The sequence below is a fragment of the Patiria miniata genome, unplaced genomic scaffold, assembly GCF_015706575.1.
Source record: "Patiria miniata isolate m_02_andy unplaced genomic scaffold, ASM1570657v1 HiC_scaffold_29, whole genome shotgun sequence".
NCBI classification, from domain to species: Eukaryota; Metazoa; Echinodermata; class Asteroidea; order Valvatida; family Asterinidae; genus Patiria; species Patiria miniata.
The window spans coordinates 8,142,871-8,158,673 of NW_024037068.1; the positions used below are offsets into that span (position 1 = coordinate 8,142,871).

Below are 15,803 nucleotides of genomic sequence, written 5' to 3' on the forward strand. Positions count from 1 at the left end.
TTTGTTTTGAGTTAAGTAGTTCTCATTTGGAGTGATTTTTGGAGTCATTTTGCTTTCGTTTTTCTTTCACGTGGCGTAGCAGGCTTTCCGCCTTTGTCTGACACCGCGCGTGCGGCGGGCCAGGTCGGCACCGAGGGCGGGCTAGCCCAGTGCCGGGTAGGCATCGTGGGTTCTCCCTTTGGGAATCGAGTGCAATCCCATTTTAGCCGAGTCGGCTTTCCTGATTATTATTATTATTTCTGTTGTACAGTTATCTTATAATAATATTTCTTTGTCAAAAAAAAAAAAAAAAAAAAAGCATGCATTATTTATGACTCCATAGAAATCCGTAAAGACCTTTAGGGGAGACAGTGCTTCGTATATCCCCGGAGAGAAGTGCGGTTATTCTCCACAAGGTCTGCTAGTCGCCCCACACGTGGGGCCCCTGTTCCGGAGTCAGACTTTCGGCCGTTTCAGGGGACTAGCGAAACGTTTCGAAGAATATAGCGGTTTCGGCCGTTCCCTGTTCTCCGTTCGTTTCCCCTAAGCTCGCGGTGAGCTAGGGCCTAGCGAGACGAGTACAGTGGGGGTATATCGACAGAGGTCGTTCCCTTCCCCCCTGACTGTTTCAGCTAGCTCGGGGAGGCTAGTAAGCTAGAAGAGGACGTTTCGTCGGGTATATCGACAGAGGTCGTTCCTGCCCCTCGTCCGTCCTAAGCTATCTCGGTAGTGCGGTGACAATAGATAGCGGCGAGATATTCGTGGGTATATCGGCCGCTGGCCGTTCACTTCCCTCGGCCGCCTCGCCGAGCGTTAAAGAGAAATTCCGTGGGGTACAACGACCAGCGGTCGTTCCCTTCCCCTCGCCTGTTCTCAACTGCAAATATCTCAGTAGTACAATAGTACGAAAAGACGAGATAGCAGTGAGTCCCCCACGCAGGACATCGCCGTAGTTTGTAACGGTCATCCCGTGTTTAACGCGTTTTGACCGGCATCAAACATACGTCCTACGGTATGGAACACCGTGAGGATACTGGAGATAAAACTCCCCGTGTAACCACGGCCCCCCAGGCGACCAGCCGTAAGGGTTCCGCGGTTAAAAGGCCACATCAAGGCCACCGGGCGGTCCCAAGGGTAAGACCCAAAAGGGACCAATAGTCGCTCGATTACGCCTCCGGTCCCCGGACACATCGTCGTCACCTAGCAACCCGGCGTCGATTTCCCGTGGTTTCGCGGGAATTTCTTAGCCTCGTCCCCCCGTCTGCTGGCTCCACAACTCTCGGGGACGACCAGTCACGGAGCGGTAAAAGGATTCAATCCTCACCGGCCCCGTCTGCGCGTTCATCGCGCTCCGAGCGAGCATCCTGCTTCCACCCGTGCGGAATGGGCAGGACTCGCGCTGACTGACTTGCCTCCTCCCCCCATTCGGGCCACGGACTCGCAGTCAACATCATTCTTTGATCAATGCTCCGAATTCCCAGGATATTATCGGAGTTTTTATCCAGTGAATCAAGTCACCCAAGCAAGAAAAGGACAACAAGGCCGCGCCGTCTTCTTCAGGGGATTCCCCCCTTAAGTCGACGCATCGGAAAAAGAAAAACAAAGGTGTATCCACAGAAATCTTTCTAAAGCTTTCCAGGACATCATGTTTCGCTAGCAGCCCTCACTAAACAACAACAATGGAGATCGGGCCCCAATGGTGACTCAGAGGTCACTCCCGGCGGCCACATTTCCGGCCCAAAATCCGGGTCTAATCCTGCCGGATCCGGTGTGATCCGGCCGGATCCGGGTCCAATCCGGCCGAATCCGGGCGCGATCCGGCCGGATCCGGGCTTAATTCAGCCGGATCCGGGCGCAATCCTGCCGATTTCGGGCGGGATGAGAGGGGAACACACTGGGCCCCCAGATCCTGGGGTTGCCATCAGTGTCTGCCTCCAACGAGGGCTGGGGAGCCTCCCTTCCCCCTCGACAAGCTGCAGGCACTTGGACGACAACACTTGGTCCCTACATATCAATGTTCTAGAACTCCAGGCTGTAGTCAATGCCCTACACCACTTTCAGGCAGACGTAGTGGGTCGGTCTGTTCTAATCAAGACCGACAACACGACAGTGGTAGCATATATCAACAAACAGGGCGGTACAAAATCACCCCAGCTGTGCTACCGGACTTGGGAATGTTTCAGTGGCTAATCAGACACAAAGTCGATCTACGTGCCATTCACATTCCTGGTGCGGAAAACGACATAGCGGACTCTCTCTCCAGAGGCAAAGTAGTTCCCACGGAGTGGTCATTGAACAGGAGGATCGTACATCAGATCTTCTCGATCCTAGGTCGTCCACACATAGACCTGTTCGCCTCAGCAGTCAACACTCAGCTCCCGGTGTTCTGTTCGAGAGCCCATCATCCTCATGCATGGGCCTCGGACGCACTATCAATAGACTGGACAAACATGTTCGCTTACGCCTTCCCCCCGATCTCAATCCTTACAAAGGTCATCGGGAAACTGGAGAGAGACAGGTGCAAGATCCTGCTGATCGCCCCCCTTTTGGCCGCCGCCGCTCGGTTTCCGCGACTGGTGAGGCTCCTAGTGGGCTCCCCACTAATCCTCCCAGATCGTCACGACCTACTTGTTCAACCTCAGTCCCGGTTCCGACACCCATCTCCGGGAGATCTCCACTTAGCGTGCTGGCCACTGTCAAGCGTGCCTACCGAGCAGCAGGTCTTTCTGAAGACGCTGCAGCTCTGGCTGCAAAGGGACGTCGTCTCTCAACAAGACGAATCTATGACAGTCGACTACGACATTATAGTAGGTGGTGCGCAGAACAGGCTGTGGATCCGCTCTGTGCTTCTTTAAGCCATTGTTCGGAATTCCTACTGTCATTGTTCAGAGCCAATTTGTCAGTAGGAACAATACGAAATTATCGATCAGCCATAGCAGCAATTCACAAAGGCTTCGCTGATGGCTCATCTATCTCCTCTAATGTTGCAATCACTAACCTACTCCGGGGAATGTTCAACGAGAGACCTACAATCCGGAAACTGGTCCCATCCTGGGATCTAGGTCAGGTCCTGAACATTTTGGCCAAGGCTCCATACGAGCCCTTGGGCCAAGCACCCCTCATTCATGTATCTATAAAGTTGGCCTTCCTGCTCGCAGCGGCTACCGCTAGGCGTAGCAGCGAGATCCATGCGTTGACTTTAGATTCGGGACATATCCGCTGGGAACCAGGTGGGGTTCGCCTGATCCCAAAGGCGTCCTTCCTGACGAAAAATCAGACGGCAAGTTTCAGCCCTCCTGATATTTTCCTCCCAAAAATAGAGTCAACCTCTTCTATCCCCTCAGACAAATTATGGTGCCCAGTGCGCGCCCTAAAATGGTATCTGGCACGCACTAAGTCACTCAGGGATAAATGCATGCAGCTCTTTATTACAACCATAAAGCCACATGGCCCCGCCTCAAGGGACACCATTGCGCGTTGGGTAGTAGCTGCTATCAAATTTGCTAATGCGGACTGGCCATCCAAAAAGGATGCTTCTGTCCAAGGCCTTGTCCGAGCCCATGACGTACGCGCCGTAGCGGCGTCCTGGGCATTTTTTAGGGGAGTCCCTATTTCAGAGATTTCTCAAGCAGCATGCTGGAAGTCTGCCACGACATTCACATCCTGCTACCTACGTGATGTACTCCAGACTGGAGGGAACACAGGGAAGACGGTACTGACACAACACCAGTCCTCGTCTACGAACCCTACCCTGCGCAGTAGTTCTTCCCGGCCTGGCCAGGAGACCAACTAAGCAGGTAATACATTTACATGTATATTCAATCTAAATGGTCTAAATCATTATGTATATATATATATATACTGTTGTTTAACCATTTGATTCCAGGGCGTCTCGCCTACCCAGCCACCGATTGTCGGTGCCACTCTATGCATATGTAGTAGCTATTTGGGTAAGTGAATGAAGTAGACTCCCCCCCCACAGAAGTGTGGGACGAGTCTACGAGTGATACTTACCCAAATAGCTTTCCCGCCCTCCTCCCCACTCTCGGCTCGCGTTACGATGGTTTTTCACCTTTAGTGCGCGAGAAAAAGAGGAAGTATAATGGCGGATTCATGACGTAGCATGATGGGTAGGCCCCGAGAGGGCGCTCGGTGGTTGATTAAATCTTTTAGCGTTTGAGCCTGTCGGCTGAATAAATATGCATATGTAGTAGCTATTTGGGTAAGTATCACTCGTAGACTCGTCCCACACTTCTGTGGGGGGGGGGGGGGAGTTTTGGGGATATTTTATAAAAAGCCAAAAGTTTTGTTTCTCACCGGATACTGAATGTAATGAGTTGAACTCTTCAGGGAATTCAATTCTGGCCTCTAGGCACCTCATGTAAACTTTTGGGCAATTTTTGACGAGTTGGATTTTGGGTCAAAAACTGACTTTTTTGATGATGCCGGCTATGCAAAACATTGAAGTTTTGGGGACATTTTGTAAAAAGCCAAAAAGTTTTGTTTCTCACCGGATACTGAATGTAATGAGTTGAACTCTTCAGGGAATTCAATTCTGGCCTCTAGGCACCTCGTGTAAACTTTTGAGCAATTTTTGTCGATCTGGATTTTTGGGTCTAAAACTGACTTTTTCGATGATGCCGGCTATGGAAAACATTGAAGTTTTGGGGACATTTTGTAAAAAGCCAAAAAGTTGTGTTTTCTCACTGGATACTGAATGTAATGAGTTGAACTCTTCAGGGAATTCAATTCTGGCCTCTAGGCACCTCATGTAAACTTTTGGGCAATTTTTGTCGAGTTAGATTTTTGGGTCAAAAACTGACTTTTTCGATGATGCCGGCTATGGAAAACATTGAAGTTTTGGCGACATTTTGTAAAAAGCCAAAAAGTTTTGTTTTCTCACTGGATACTGAATGTAATGAGTTGAACTCTTCAGGGAATTCAATTCTGGCCTCTAGGCACCTTGTGTAAACTTTTGAGCAATTTTTGTCGAGTTAGATTTTTGGGTCAAAAACTGACTTTTTCGATGATGCCGGCTATGGAAAACATTGAAGTTTTGGGGACATTTTGTAAAAAGCCAAAAAGTTTTGTTTTCTCACCGGATACTGAATGTAATGAGTTGAACTCTTCAGGGAATTCAATTCTGGCCTCTAGGCACCTTGTGTAAACTTTTGAGCAATTTTTGTCGAGTTGGATTTTTGGGTCAAAAACTGACTTTTTTGATGATGCCGGCTATGGAAAACGTTGAAGTTTTTGGGGACATTTTGTAAAAAGCCAAAAAGTTTTGTTTTTTTACTGGATACTGAATGTAATGAGTTGAACTCTTCAGGGAATTCAATTCTGGCCTCTAGGCACCTCGTGTAAACTTTTGAGCAATTTTTGTCGAGTTGGATTTTTGGGTCAAAAACTGACTTTTTCGATGATGCCGGCTATGCAAAACATTGAAGTTTTGGGGACATTTTGTAAAAAGCCAAAAAGTTATGTTTCTCACCGGATACTGAATGTAATTAGTTGAACTCTTCAGGGAATTCAATTCTGGCCTCTAGGCACCTCGTGTAAACTTTTGGGCAATTTTTGTCGATCTGGATTTTTGGGTCAAAAACTGACTTTTTCGATGATGCCGGCTATGGAAAACATTGAAGTTTTGGAGACATTTTGTAAAAAGCCAAAAGTTTTGTTTTCTCACTGGATACTGAATGTAATGAGTTGAACTCTTCAGGGAATTCAATTCTGTCCTCTAGGCACCTCGTGTAAACTTTTGAGCAATTTTTGTTGTTCTGGATTTTTGGGTCAAAACTGACTTTTTCGATGATGCCGGCTATGCAAAACATTGAAGTTTTGGGGGTATTTTGTAAAAAGCCAAAAAGTTTTGTTTCTCACCGGATACTGAATGTAATGAGTTGAACTCTTCAGGGAATTCAATTCTGGCCTCTAGGCACCTCGTGTAAACTTTTGAGCTATTTTTGTCGAGTTGGATTTTTTTGGGTCAAAAACTGACTTTTTCGATGATGCCGGCTATGGAAAACATTGAAGTTTTGGGGACATTTTGTAAAAAACCAAAAGTTTTGTTTCTCACCGGATACTGAATGTAATGAGTTGAACTCTTCAGGGAATTCAATTCTGGCCTCTAGGCACCTTGTGTAAACTTTTGAGCAATTTTTGTCAATTTCGATTTTTGGGTCAAAAACTGACTTTTTTGATGATGCCGGCTATGCAAAACATTGAAGTTTTGGGGACATTTTGTAAAAAGCCAAAAGTTTTGTTTTCTCACTGGATACTGAATGTAATGAGTTGAACTCTTCAGGGAATTCAATTGTGGCCTCTAGGCACCTCATGTAAACTTTTGGGCAATTTTTGTTGAGTTAGATTTTTGGGTCAAAAACTGACTTTTTCGATGATGCCGGCTATGGAAAACATTGAAGTTTTGGGGACATTTTATAAAAAGCCAAACAGTTTTGTTTCTCACTGGATACTGAATGTAATGAGTTGAACTCTTCAGGGAATTCAATTCTGGCCTCTAGGCACCTCGTGTAAACTTTTGGGCAATTTTTGTCGAGTTGGATTTTGGGTCAAAAACTGACTTTTTCGACGATGCCGGCTGTGGAAAACATTGAAGTTTTGGGGACATTTTATAAAAAGCCAAAAAGTTTTGTTTCTCACCGGATACTGAATGTAATGAGTTGAACTCTTCAGGGAATTCATTCTGCCCTCTAGGCACCTCGTGTAAACTTTTGGGCAATTTTTGTCGAGTTGGATTTTTGGGTCAAAAACTGACTTTTTCGATGATGCCGGCTGTGGAAAACATTGAAGTTTTGGGGACATTTTGTAAAAAGCCAAAAAGTTTTGTTTTTTTACTGGATACTGAATGTAATGAGTTGAACTCTTCAGGGAATTCAATTTTGGCCTCTAGGCACCTCGTGTAAACTTTTGAGCAATTTTTGTCGAGTTGGATTTTTGGGTCAAAAACTGACTTTTTCGATGATGCCGGCTATGGAAAACATTGAAGTTTTGGCGACATTTTGTAAAAAGCCAAAAAGTTTTGTTTTCTCACTGGATACTGAATGTTAATGAGTTGAACTCTTCAGGGAATTCAATTCTGGCCTCTAGGCACCTCGTGTAAACTTTTGAGCAATTTTTGTCGATCTGGATTTTTTGGTCAAAAACTGACTTTTTCGATGATGCCGGCTATGCAAAACATTGAAGTTTTGGGGACATTTTGTAAAAAGCCAAAAAGTTTTGTTTCTCACCGGATACTGAATGTAATTAGTTGAACTCTTCAGGGAATTCAATTCTGGCCTCTAGGCACCTCGTGTAAACTTTTGGGCAATTTTTGTCGATCTGGATTTTTGGGTCAAAAACTGACTTTTTCGATGATGCCGGCTATGGAAAACATTGAAGTTTTGGAGACATTTTGTAAAAAGCCAAAAAGTTTTGTTTTCTCACTGGATACTGAATGTAATGAGTTGAACTCTTCAGGGAATTCAATTCTGTCCTCTAGGCACCTCGTGTAAACTTTTGAGCAATTTTTGTTGATCTGGATTTTTGGGTCAAAAACTGACTTTTTCGATGATGCCGGCTATGCAAAACATTGAAGTTTTGGGGACATTTTGTAAAAAGCCAAAAAGTTTTGTTTTCTCACTGGAAACTGAATGTTAATGAGTTGAACTCTTCAGGGAATTCAATTCTTTCCTCTAGGCACCTCGTGTAAACTTTTGAGCAATTTTTGTTGATCTGGATTTTGGGGTCAAAAACTGACTTTTTCGATGATGCCGGCTATGGAAAACATTGAAGTTTTGGGGACATTTTACAACAAGCCAAAAAGTTTTGTTTCTCACCGGATACTGAATGTAATGAGTTGAACTCTTCAGGGAATTCAATTCTGGCCTCTAGGCACCTCATGTAAACTTTTGAGCAATTTTTGTTGATCTGGATATTTGGGTCAAAAACTGACTTTTTCGATGATGCCGGCTATGCAAAACATTGAAGTTTTTGGGGACATTTTGTAAAAAGCCAAAAAGTTTTGTTTTTTACTGTATACTGAATGTAATGAGTTGAACTCTTCAGGGAATTCAATTCTGGCCTCTAGGCACCTCGTGTAAACTTTTGAGCAATTTTTGTCGAGTTGGATTTTGGGTCAAAAACTGACTTTTTCGATGATGCCGGCTATGCAAAACATTGAAGTTTTGGGGACATTTTGTAAAAAGCCAAAAAGTTTTGTTTCTCACCGGATACTGAATGTAATTAGTTGAACTCTTCAGGGAATTCAATTCTGGCCTCTAGGCACCTCGTGTAAACTTTTGGGCAATTTTTGTCGATCTGGATTTTTGGGTCAAAAACTGACTTTTTCGATGATGCCGGCTATGGAAAACATTGAAGTTTTGGAGACATTTTGTAAAAAGCCAAAAAGTTTTGTTTTCTCACTGGATACTGAATGTAATGAGTTGAACTCTTCAGGGAATTCAATTCTGTCCTCTAGGCACCTCGTGTAAACTTTTGAGCAATTTTTGTCGTTCTGGATTTTTGGGTCAAAAACTGACTTTTTCGATGATGCCGGCTATGCAAAACATTGAAGTTTTGGGGACATTTTGTAAAAAGCCAAAAAGTTTTGTTTTCTCACTGGAAACTGAATGTTAATGAGTTGAACTCTTCAGGGAATTCAATTCTTTCCTCTAGGCACCTCGTGTAAACTTTTGAGCAATTTTTGTTGATCTGGATTTTTGGGTCAAAAACTGACTTTTTCGATGATGCCGGCTATGGAAAACATTGAAGTTTTGGGGACATTTTATAAAAAGCCAAAAAGTTTTGTTTCTCACCGGATACTGAATGTAATGAGTTGAACTCTTCAGGGAATTCAATTCTGGCCTCTAGGTACCTCGTGTAAACTTTTGAGCAATTTTTGTTGATCTGGATTTTTGGGTCAAAAACTGACTTTTTCGATGATGCCGGCTATGCAAAACATTGAAGTTTTTGGGGACATTTTATAAAAAGCCAAAAAGTTTTGTTTTCTCGCTGAATACTGAATGTAATGAGTTGAACTCTTCAGGGAATTCAATTCTGGCCTCTAGGCACCTCGTGTAAACTTTTGAGCAATTTTTGTTCATCTGGATTTTTGGGTCAAAAACTGACTTTTTCGATGATGCCGGCTATGGAAAACATTGAAGTTTTGGGGACATTTTGTAAAAAGCCAAAAAGTTTTGTTTTTTTACTGGATACTGAATGTAATGAGTTGAACTCTTCAGGGAATTCAATTCTGGCCTCTAGGCACCTCGTGTAAACTTTTGAGCAATTTTTGTCGAGTTGGATTTTTGGGTCAAAAACTGACTTTTTCGATGATGCCGGCTATGGAAAACATTGAAGTTTTGGGGACATTTTATAAAAAGCCAAAAAGTTTTGTTTCTCACTGGATACTGAATGTAATGAGTTGAACTCTTCAGGGAATTCAATTCTGGCCTCTAGGCACCTCGTGTAAACTTTTGAGCATTTTTGTCGAGTTGGATTTTTGGGTCAAAAACTGACTTTTTCGATGATGCCGGCTATGGAAAACATTGAAGTTTTGGGGACATTTTATAAAAAGCCAAAAAGTTTTGTTTCTCACCGGATACTGAATGTAATGAGTTGAACTCTTCAGGGAATTCAATTCTGGCCTCTAGGCACCTCGTGTAAACTTTTGAGCAATTTTTGTTGATCTGGATTTTTGCGTCAAAAACTGACTTTTTCGATGATGCCGGCTATGGAAAACATTGAAGTTTTGGGGACATTTTGTAAAAAGCCAAAAAGTTTTGTTTTTTTACTGGATACTGAATGTAATGAGTTGAACTCTTCAGGGAATTCAATTCTGGCCTCTAGGCACCTCATGTAAACTTTTGAGCAATTTTTGTCGAGTTGGATTTTTGGGTCAAAAACTGACTTTTTCGATGATGCCGGCTAAGGAAAACATTGAAGTTTTGGGGACATTTTATCAAAAGCCAAAAAGTTTTGTTTCTCACCGGATACTGAATGTAATGAGTTGAACTCTTCAGGGAATTCAATTCTGGCCTCTAGGCACCTCGTGTAAACTTTTGAGCAATTTTTGTTGATCTGGATTTTTGGGTCAAAAACTGACTTTTTCGATGATGCCGGCTATGCAAAACATTGAAGTTTTTGGGGACATTTTATAAAAAGCCAAAAAGTTTTGTTTTCTCGCTGAATACTGAATGTAATGAGTTGAACTCTTCAGGGAATTCAATTCTGGCCTCTAGGCACCTCGTGTAAACTTTTGAGCAATTTTTGTCGAGTTGGATTTTTGGGTCAAAAACTGACTTTTTCGATGATGCCGGCTATGCAAAACGTTGAAGTTTTTGGGGGTATTTTGTAAAAAGCCAAAAAGTTTTGTTGCTCACCGGATACTGAATGTAATGAGTTGAACTCTTCAGGTAATTCAATTCTGGCCTCTAGGCACCTCGTATATACTTTTGAGCAATTTTTGTTGAGTTGGATTTTTTGGGTCAAAAACTGACTTTTTTCGATGATGCCGGCTATGCAAAACATTGAAGTTTTGGGGACATTTTGTAAAAAGCCAAAAAGTTTTGTTTTCTCACTGGATACTGAATGTAATGACTTGAACTCTTGAGGGAATTCAATTCTGGCCTCTAGGCACCTCATGTAAACTTTTGAGCAATTTTTGTTGATCTGGATTTTTGGGTCAAAAACTGACTTTTTTGATGATGCCGGCTATGGAAAACATTGAAGTTTTGGGGACATTTTATAAAAAGCCAAAAAGTTTTGTTTTCTCACTGGATACTGAATGTTAATGAGTTGAACTCTTCAGGGAATTCAATTCTGGCCTCTAGGCACCTCGTGTAAACTTTTGAGCAATTTTTTTTGATCTGGATTTTTGGGTCAAAAACTGACTTTTTCGATGATGCCGGCTATGGAAAACATTGAAGTTTTGGGGACATTTTGAAAAAGCCAAAAATGTTTATTTGCTCACTGGATCCTGACTGTAGTTAGCTGAAATCTCTCGGGGATTTATTTCTGGATCATTAGGGTCAAAATCTGATTTGGTTAAAACTCAAAATACTCCTTTCAGAAATCACTTGGTACAATTACATTTCTCATGCCTAAACACGAATGCTTTGGCCTGCAGCTTTGAAATATTTGACGTTTTATTTGACATGGCCGTACTCATATTTTTAATCTTGTTTCAAATCAGTGTTTTTTGGTCTAACATTTGCATTTCTCCGGTTTTGCTTTGCGCCCACAGTCCAGACTTCCTGTGTATTTCTCCCACTCACCTGCTGGCACCTCAGTTCAAGACATGATCCATTTCGCTCAGGTAACTCTTGATGTTCTAGTGCATAAAAACATGCAAATAATAAAAGTGGTTATCAGAATAACTAAGGTACATGGTTAAAGATGGACACATGCAATGTTCTAATTTGTTATTTCACAATGTACAATGCGTTTGATAAGTTGGAACCATAGAGCTACATGTATATTAAATTACTAGAGCGTTGACTCATGTACAAAGTGATGCCTGCTGGAACTCAAATTTTGTATGTTTTATTTTACGGCTATTTGCATATCTGCGTTTGTATTCCATACCGGTGCGTTATCGAAGCCAATGCACCCAAAACCTGAAAGCATGATCAGCAAATGAGCGTTTGATTTTGCTCTAAGCAAACGGCGCAACACGTGCGCATATCCGCTGCAGATGATTAACCGTGACTTTTTAAACCGTCATTTTTTAAACCGTCATGACGCGCCTTAAACCGTCATGACATGCCTAGCGCGTCGCATTTAGAGTACACTTTCAAAATTCAATCCATCTAATTCCATTGTGTTCTACAAACACGCACATGAACTCAAAATGTCTGCGCCCAAGATGGCTTCAAAGCATCGCGCGCATATCCGCTGCAGATGTTTAACCGTGACTTTTTAAACCGTCATGACGCGCCTAGCGCGTCACATTTAGAGTACACTTTCAAAATTCAATCCATCTAATTTCATTGTGTTCTACAAACACGCACATGAACTCAAAATGTCTGCGCCCAGGATGGCTTCAAAGCATCTCAGCGCGCAAGAATGGGGTGTTAGCGCTTTAGAAATTTAATATAGCTCTGTGGTTGGAACTAACATAATAATTCATCTCTTTTGGATTGCTGCAGACATTTTGTGGATAACTGGATATTTGCAAAATTGCACAAAGATTGTTCATACGACTGTTAAGAATTAAAACCCTTACATTCTCCTTCCACACAGTGTAAGAGAGGAGGCAGAACATTTGTGTAAAAGATAACAGATGAAGGAAGAAAGAGTCTTCATGTTTTCTCAGCCCATAAATTGTCAGCAGAGTAACACATTGTTTTGTTTTTCTCCGAAAAATAGACAAAAAAGTGCCAAGGTCAGCTTGTAGACAGATCTGTGGTGAATGGTCAGATTTTTCCGTGTTGGTCCTAATGATTTGAATCATGTTTGTGTTTGTTTTAAGATGGTGTCCTCTGGCGAATTCCAGATGTATGACTATGGTACCAAGAAGAGGAACATGGCCAGATACAATCAAGTACGTGGATAAGACCCCCCCAAAATATTAATCTTTCTGCTTCCGATTACAAGGTATTTGAAAATAGGGTAGGAAGGTATGAAATGTTTGGGTTTATTTTTTTTTTAAATATCATATGGAGTTGTTTGCGCGTAGTCAAGGGTCAAAAGTAGTAAATTGATGGTTGTCGGGGTTGTCCTCATTTTCCCCCTAAAACAGATTTGGGTAGGGGCTGTCTTTTTAGGCCTAAGAGTTCAACATTATAAACCAGTTGGGTGACAAGTCATATCTTGGGTTTAACCACTGATCTTTATATATACATGTACTAAGAGGCTTACACATGAATGGTATATGTAGAAACGCAAGGCTCCTTTTGAACAAGGTGATTACTAAAATGCCTCCATGCCTCCACTTTTAAGAAACTGATGGACATACACATAATTGTTGTTTTACCTTGGTAATGGCTGCTAACTCTATTTGCTGAATTAGCAGTATAAGGGTGATCATTTGTCCAACTTACGCTTGACTTGTGAAAACTCCTGTTTGGCCCTGCTATAAGACTGCAGTATTTGATGAACCTGAAATTGTTAAAAAGGGATCTTTAAAACTGCAAGTTTAAATTACTGCGACTGAGCTATCCAGCCTGAAGTTGGAAGTAAGTCTGTTGTAATTTTATGAAAACCTATTAAAACTAAACCTGTCAAGTTTCCATTTAGCATGTTTTTAGCGTCATGTGACTAGACAAGACAGTGTCGACAAATGTTCTTCTACTGCAGTCACCTTTTCATGTTTAAAGAAAAGTTGTTTTATATTGTACCAAAACTTTGGTTTATTTGGACAATGTGTATTATTTAATATTGGACTTTGTTGGGGATTAGTTACAGTCATTCAGCTAATATTTGTTGTACAGTTCTTCCTAGTTTGGCATCAAGTCTGATGTGTCAGTATCGTCAAGTTTGAAATTGAATCACACTGTGGATTTAACTGAGCAAATAGGAATAGTAAATGAAGCCTTGAGTCCAAGACTACCAGTGACTTGAATGTAGGCTGTAGATGTCAGTACAAGTTAAAACAGTCATTTAGGTGTCATGTAATTAAATATATTTGGAATAGGTTGCGAACATTATCTACAACAGGTCAATTATATCAGGTGAGTAGTTGCAGGATTCTGTTAACTGCAGGAAGATCCCGAAGAAAAGGTTTGGAATCCTGGAACTGGTAATCAATACAACTGGCCTATCGGAGATAAACTTGTCTATGACTTATTCCAGAGATGCCTTAATATCGATATTCAATTAACCTTTGTGACTTGCTCTTTTTGCTCATGGACAGACCACTCCCCCGCTGTACTACCCGGAGAAGATCTCCGTCCCCGTCTCTCTGTACTGGGGAGGTCAGGACTGGCTGGCCGATCCCAAGGACGTTGAGCTCCTGATCCCAAGACTGAGGAACCTGCGGGAGAGCATCTACATCCCGCAGTATGACCACCTGGACTTCATCTGGGGCACAGACGCCCCGCAGTGGGTCTACGAGCCCATCATCGAGACCATTCGGGCAGAGGAGAGCCACGGACCTATATCAGATGAGAATGAGACGGTTGCTGAAGACGAGGTAGAGAATGCCGAAGACGAATCTCCATCCTCAGTCAGTGAGGCGATCATGGAGTACTACAAGAAGATAGAAGACATGAAGCTCAAGATGCAAGCTCCTGACATCTAATCCCTCTCCCTTGCGAGATATTTCTTAGCCTTCTTTGTTTTTATTTGTATGCCATGTATTATAGATTAGAATAGCTAACCCTCCTATACTTGTAACTATCACAAACTGTCCAAAAAAACCTAACCCCTACCTCTCTCCATAGCTTTTGTATACAGGATGGTCACCAACTACCAGAAACCCCTTTGGATTACACCATATCGAAAGATTTCCATATAAGAAGTTCACTAATTTTCCTCTGTATTGACTAACAAGCCCCCAGATAGCAATTTTATGTCATCAAAGTCAATTTGAGCAGTGAGAAAATACAAGCATTTTCTTAGAAAACACTTAAAATTTTTCAGTCCACTCTCATAGGGTTTGTACACAGGGTGTTGAGTGAACTTCTTATATGGAAATCTTTCCCACCATATAATCGCCAAAGCCTGGTTAAGTGATTTGATAGATAGGCTGACCATTAACACTGGTACAGATTGTGTAGCGGCCATTCCAACCTGTCAATTTGTGCCAATATGAGGCCAGTTTACAGACCTGTCACAAATTGTAACCTAACAGATTTGGACACATAGGGTAACTCACTATTGTCACTGACAGAGGTCAGAGTGTAATGGTCCGTGTAAAGAGACCCATGTTACTGGCACTGCCTTTCTCACTGACCATCCCCAATTCATATTTTACTTTGCACACAATGTTCTTATTCAAGTTCACCATCTTTTTAAGCTTGTACTTGGGGCTAAAGATGGATGGTTTGACATCAAAGAACCTACATTGATCACCTCATTTCTACAGCCTGTCTAAAAAAAATGGTACAATCAGAAATGAAATTGGTTAAATATGAAATTTCAAAATAAGTCATTCTTACTTGGCATAATATTAAAGAAAAAAAGACTGGGCTTTCCAATAGTGTTTGATCTTATTTGCTTTTGTCAATTCAGAGATATAATAAATTTAGTGCGATACACCAAAATCGATTTTGTGCCAATTTTATGCATGGGCAGAGTTGTTTCGAGTACTTTTGTGCCATGCTGTCTTGAAGCTCACACCCAGAAAGTGGCACAAACTCGGTTTTTGTGTTCCGCAGTAAACTGGAGTTATCTCTGGATTGACAAAAGCAAATGAGATGAAACAAAAAGTATTGGAAAGCCTGGTCTTTTTTCTTTAATGTGATGCTCAAAACGACTTACCTCTGTTGAGATTTAATATTGAAAAAAAATCGTTTTCGATTGTACCATTTTTTTTTTAGACAGGCTGTAGTTCACTTTCCCCTGGTTTCCAGTTGATATTCAAGCTGATATTTTTTTCAGTCAGATTTGTTAGCAAGGGACTGATAAAAAAAACTTGAGGAGACAAGTAGATTGTTCTACGAGTATGACGCCTGTTTTAAAATTGGAATTACAAACACTTAAAAACACCTCTTTTTTTTAGCCAGTTTTTGGCTCCTGTCGCATTCCTCTCATAAGCGAGTACAAAATCAAGTTGGCATTCTGTTTTAAAGGGAATGTACATCATTGGCTTTTGCTGTAATTTTTAGAAATGAACTATTTGAGGGGTTGGTATAATAGATCAATATTGTTACACTGACATGTGT

The 15,803-nt window shown here is 41.9% G+C and overlaps 1 protein-coding gene across 1 annotated transcript; it reads left to right on the plus strand.

The window, feature by feature from the left end:
• The first annotated feature begins 2,429 nt into the window (after positions 1-2,429).
• Positions 2,430-14,505, plus strand: LOC119735144. Its single transcript, XM_038208845.1, has 4 exons — positions 2,430-2,786; positions 11,222-11,293; positions 12,449-12,520; positions 13,832-14,505. Exons 1-4 carry the CDS (start codon positions 2,430-2,432, stop codon positions 14,216-14,218), a joined length of 888 nt encoding a protein of 295 aa, XP_038064773.1. The 3' UTR covers positions 14,219-14,505.
• The last annotated feature ends 1,298 nt before the right edge of the window (positions 14,506-15,803 follow it).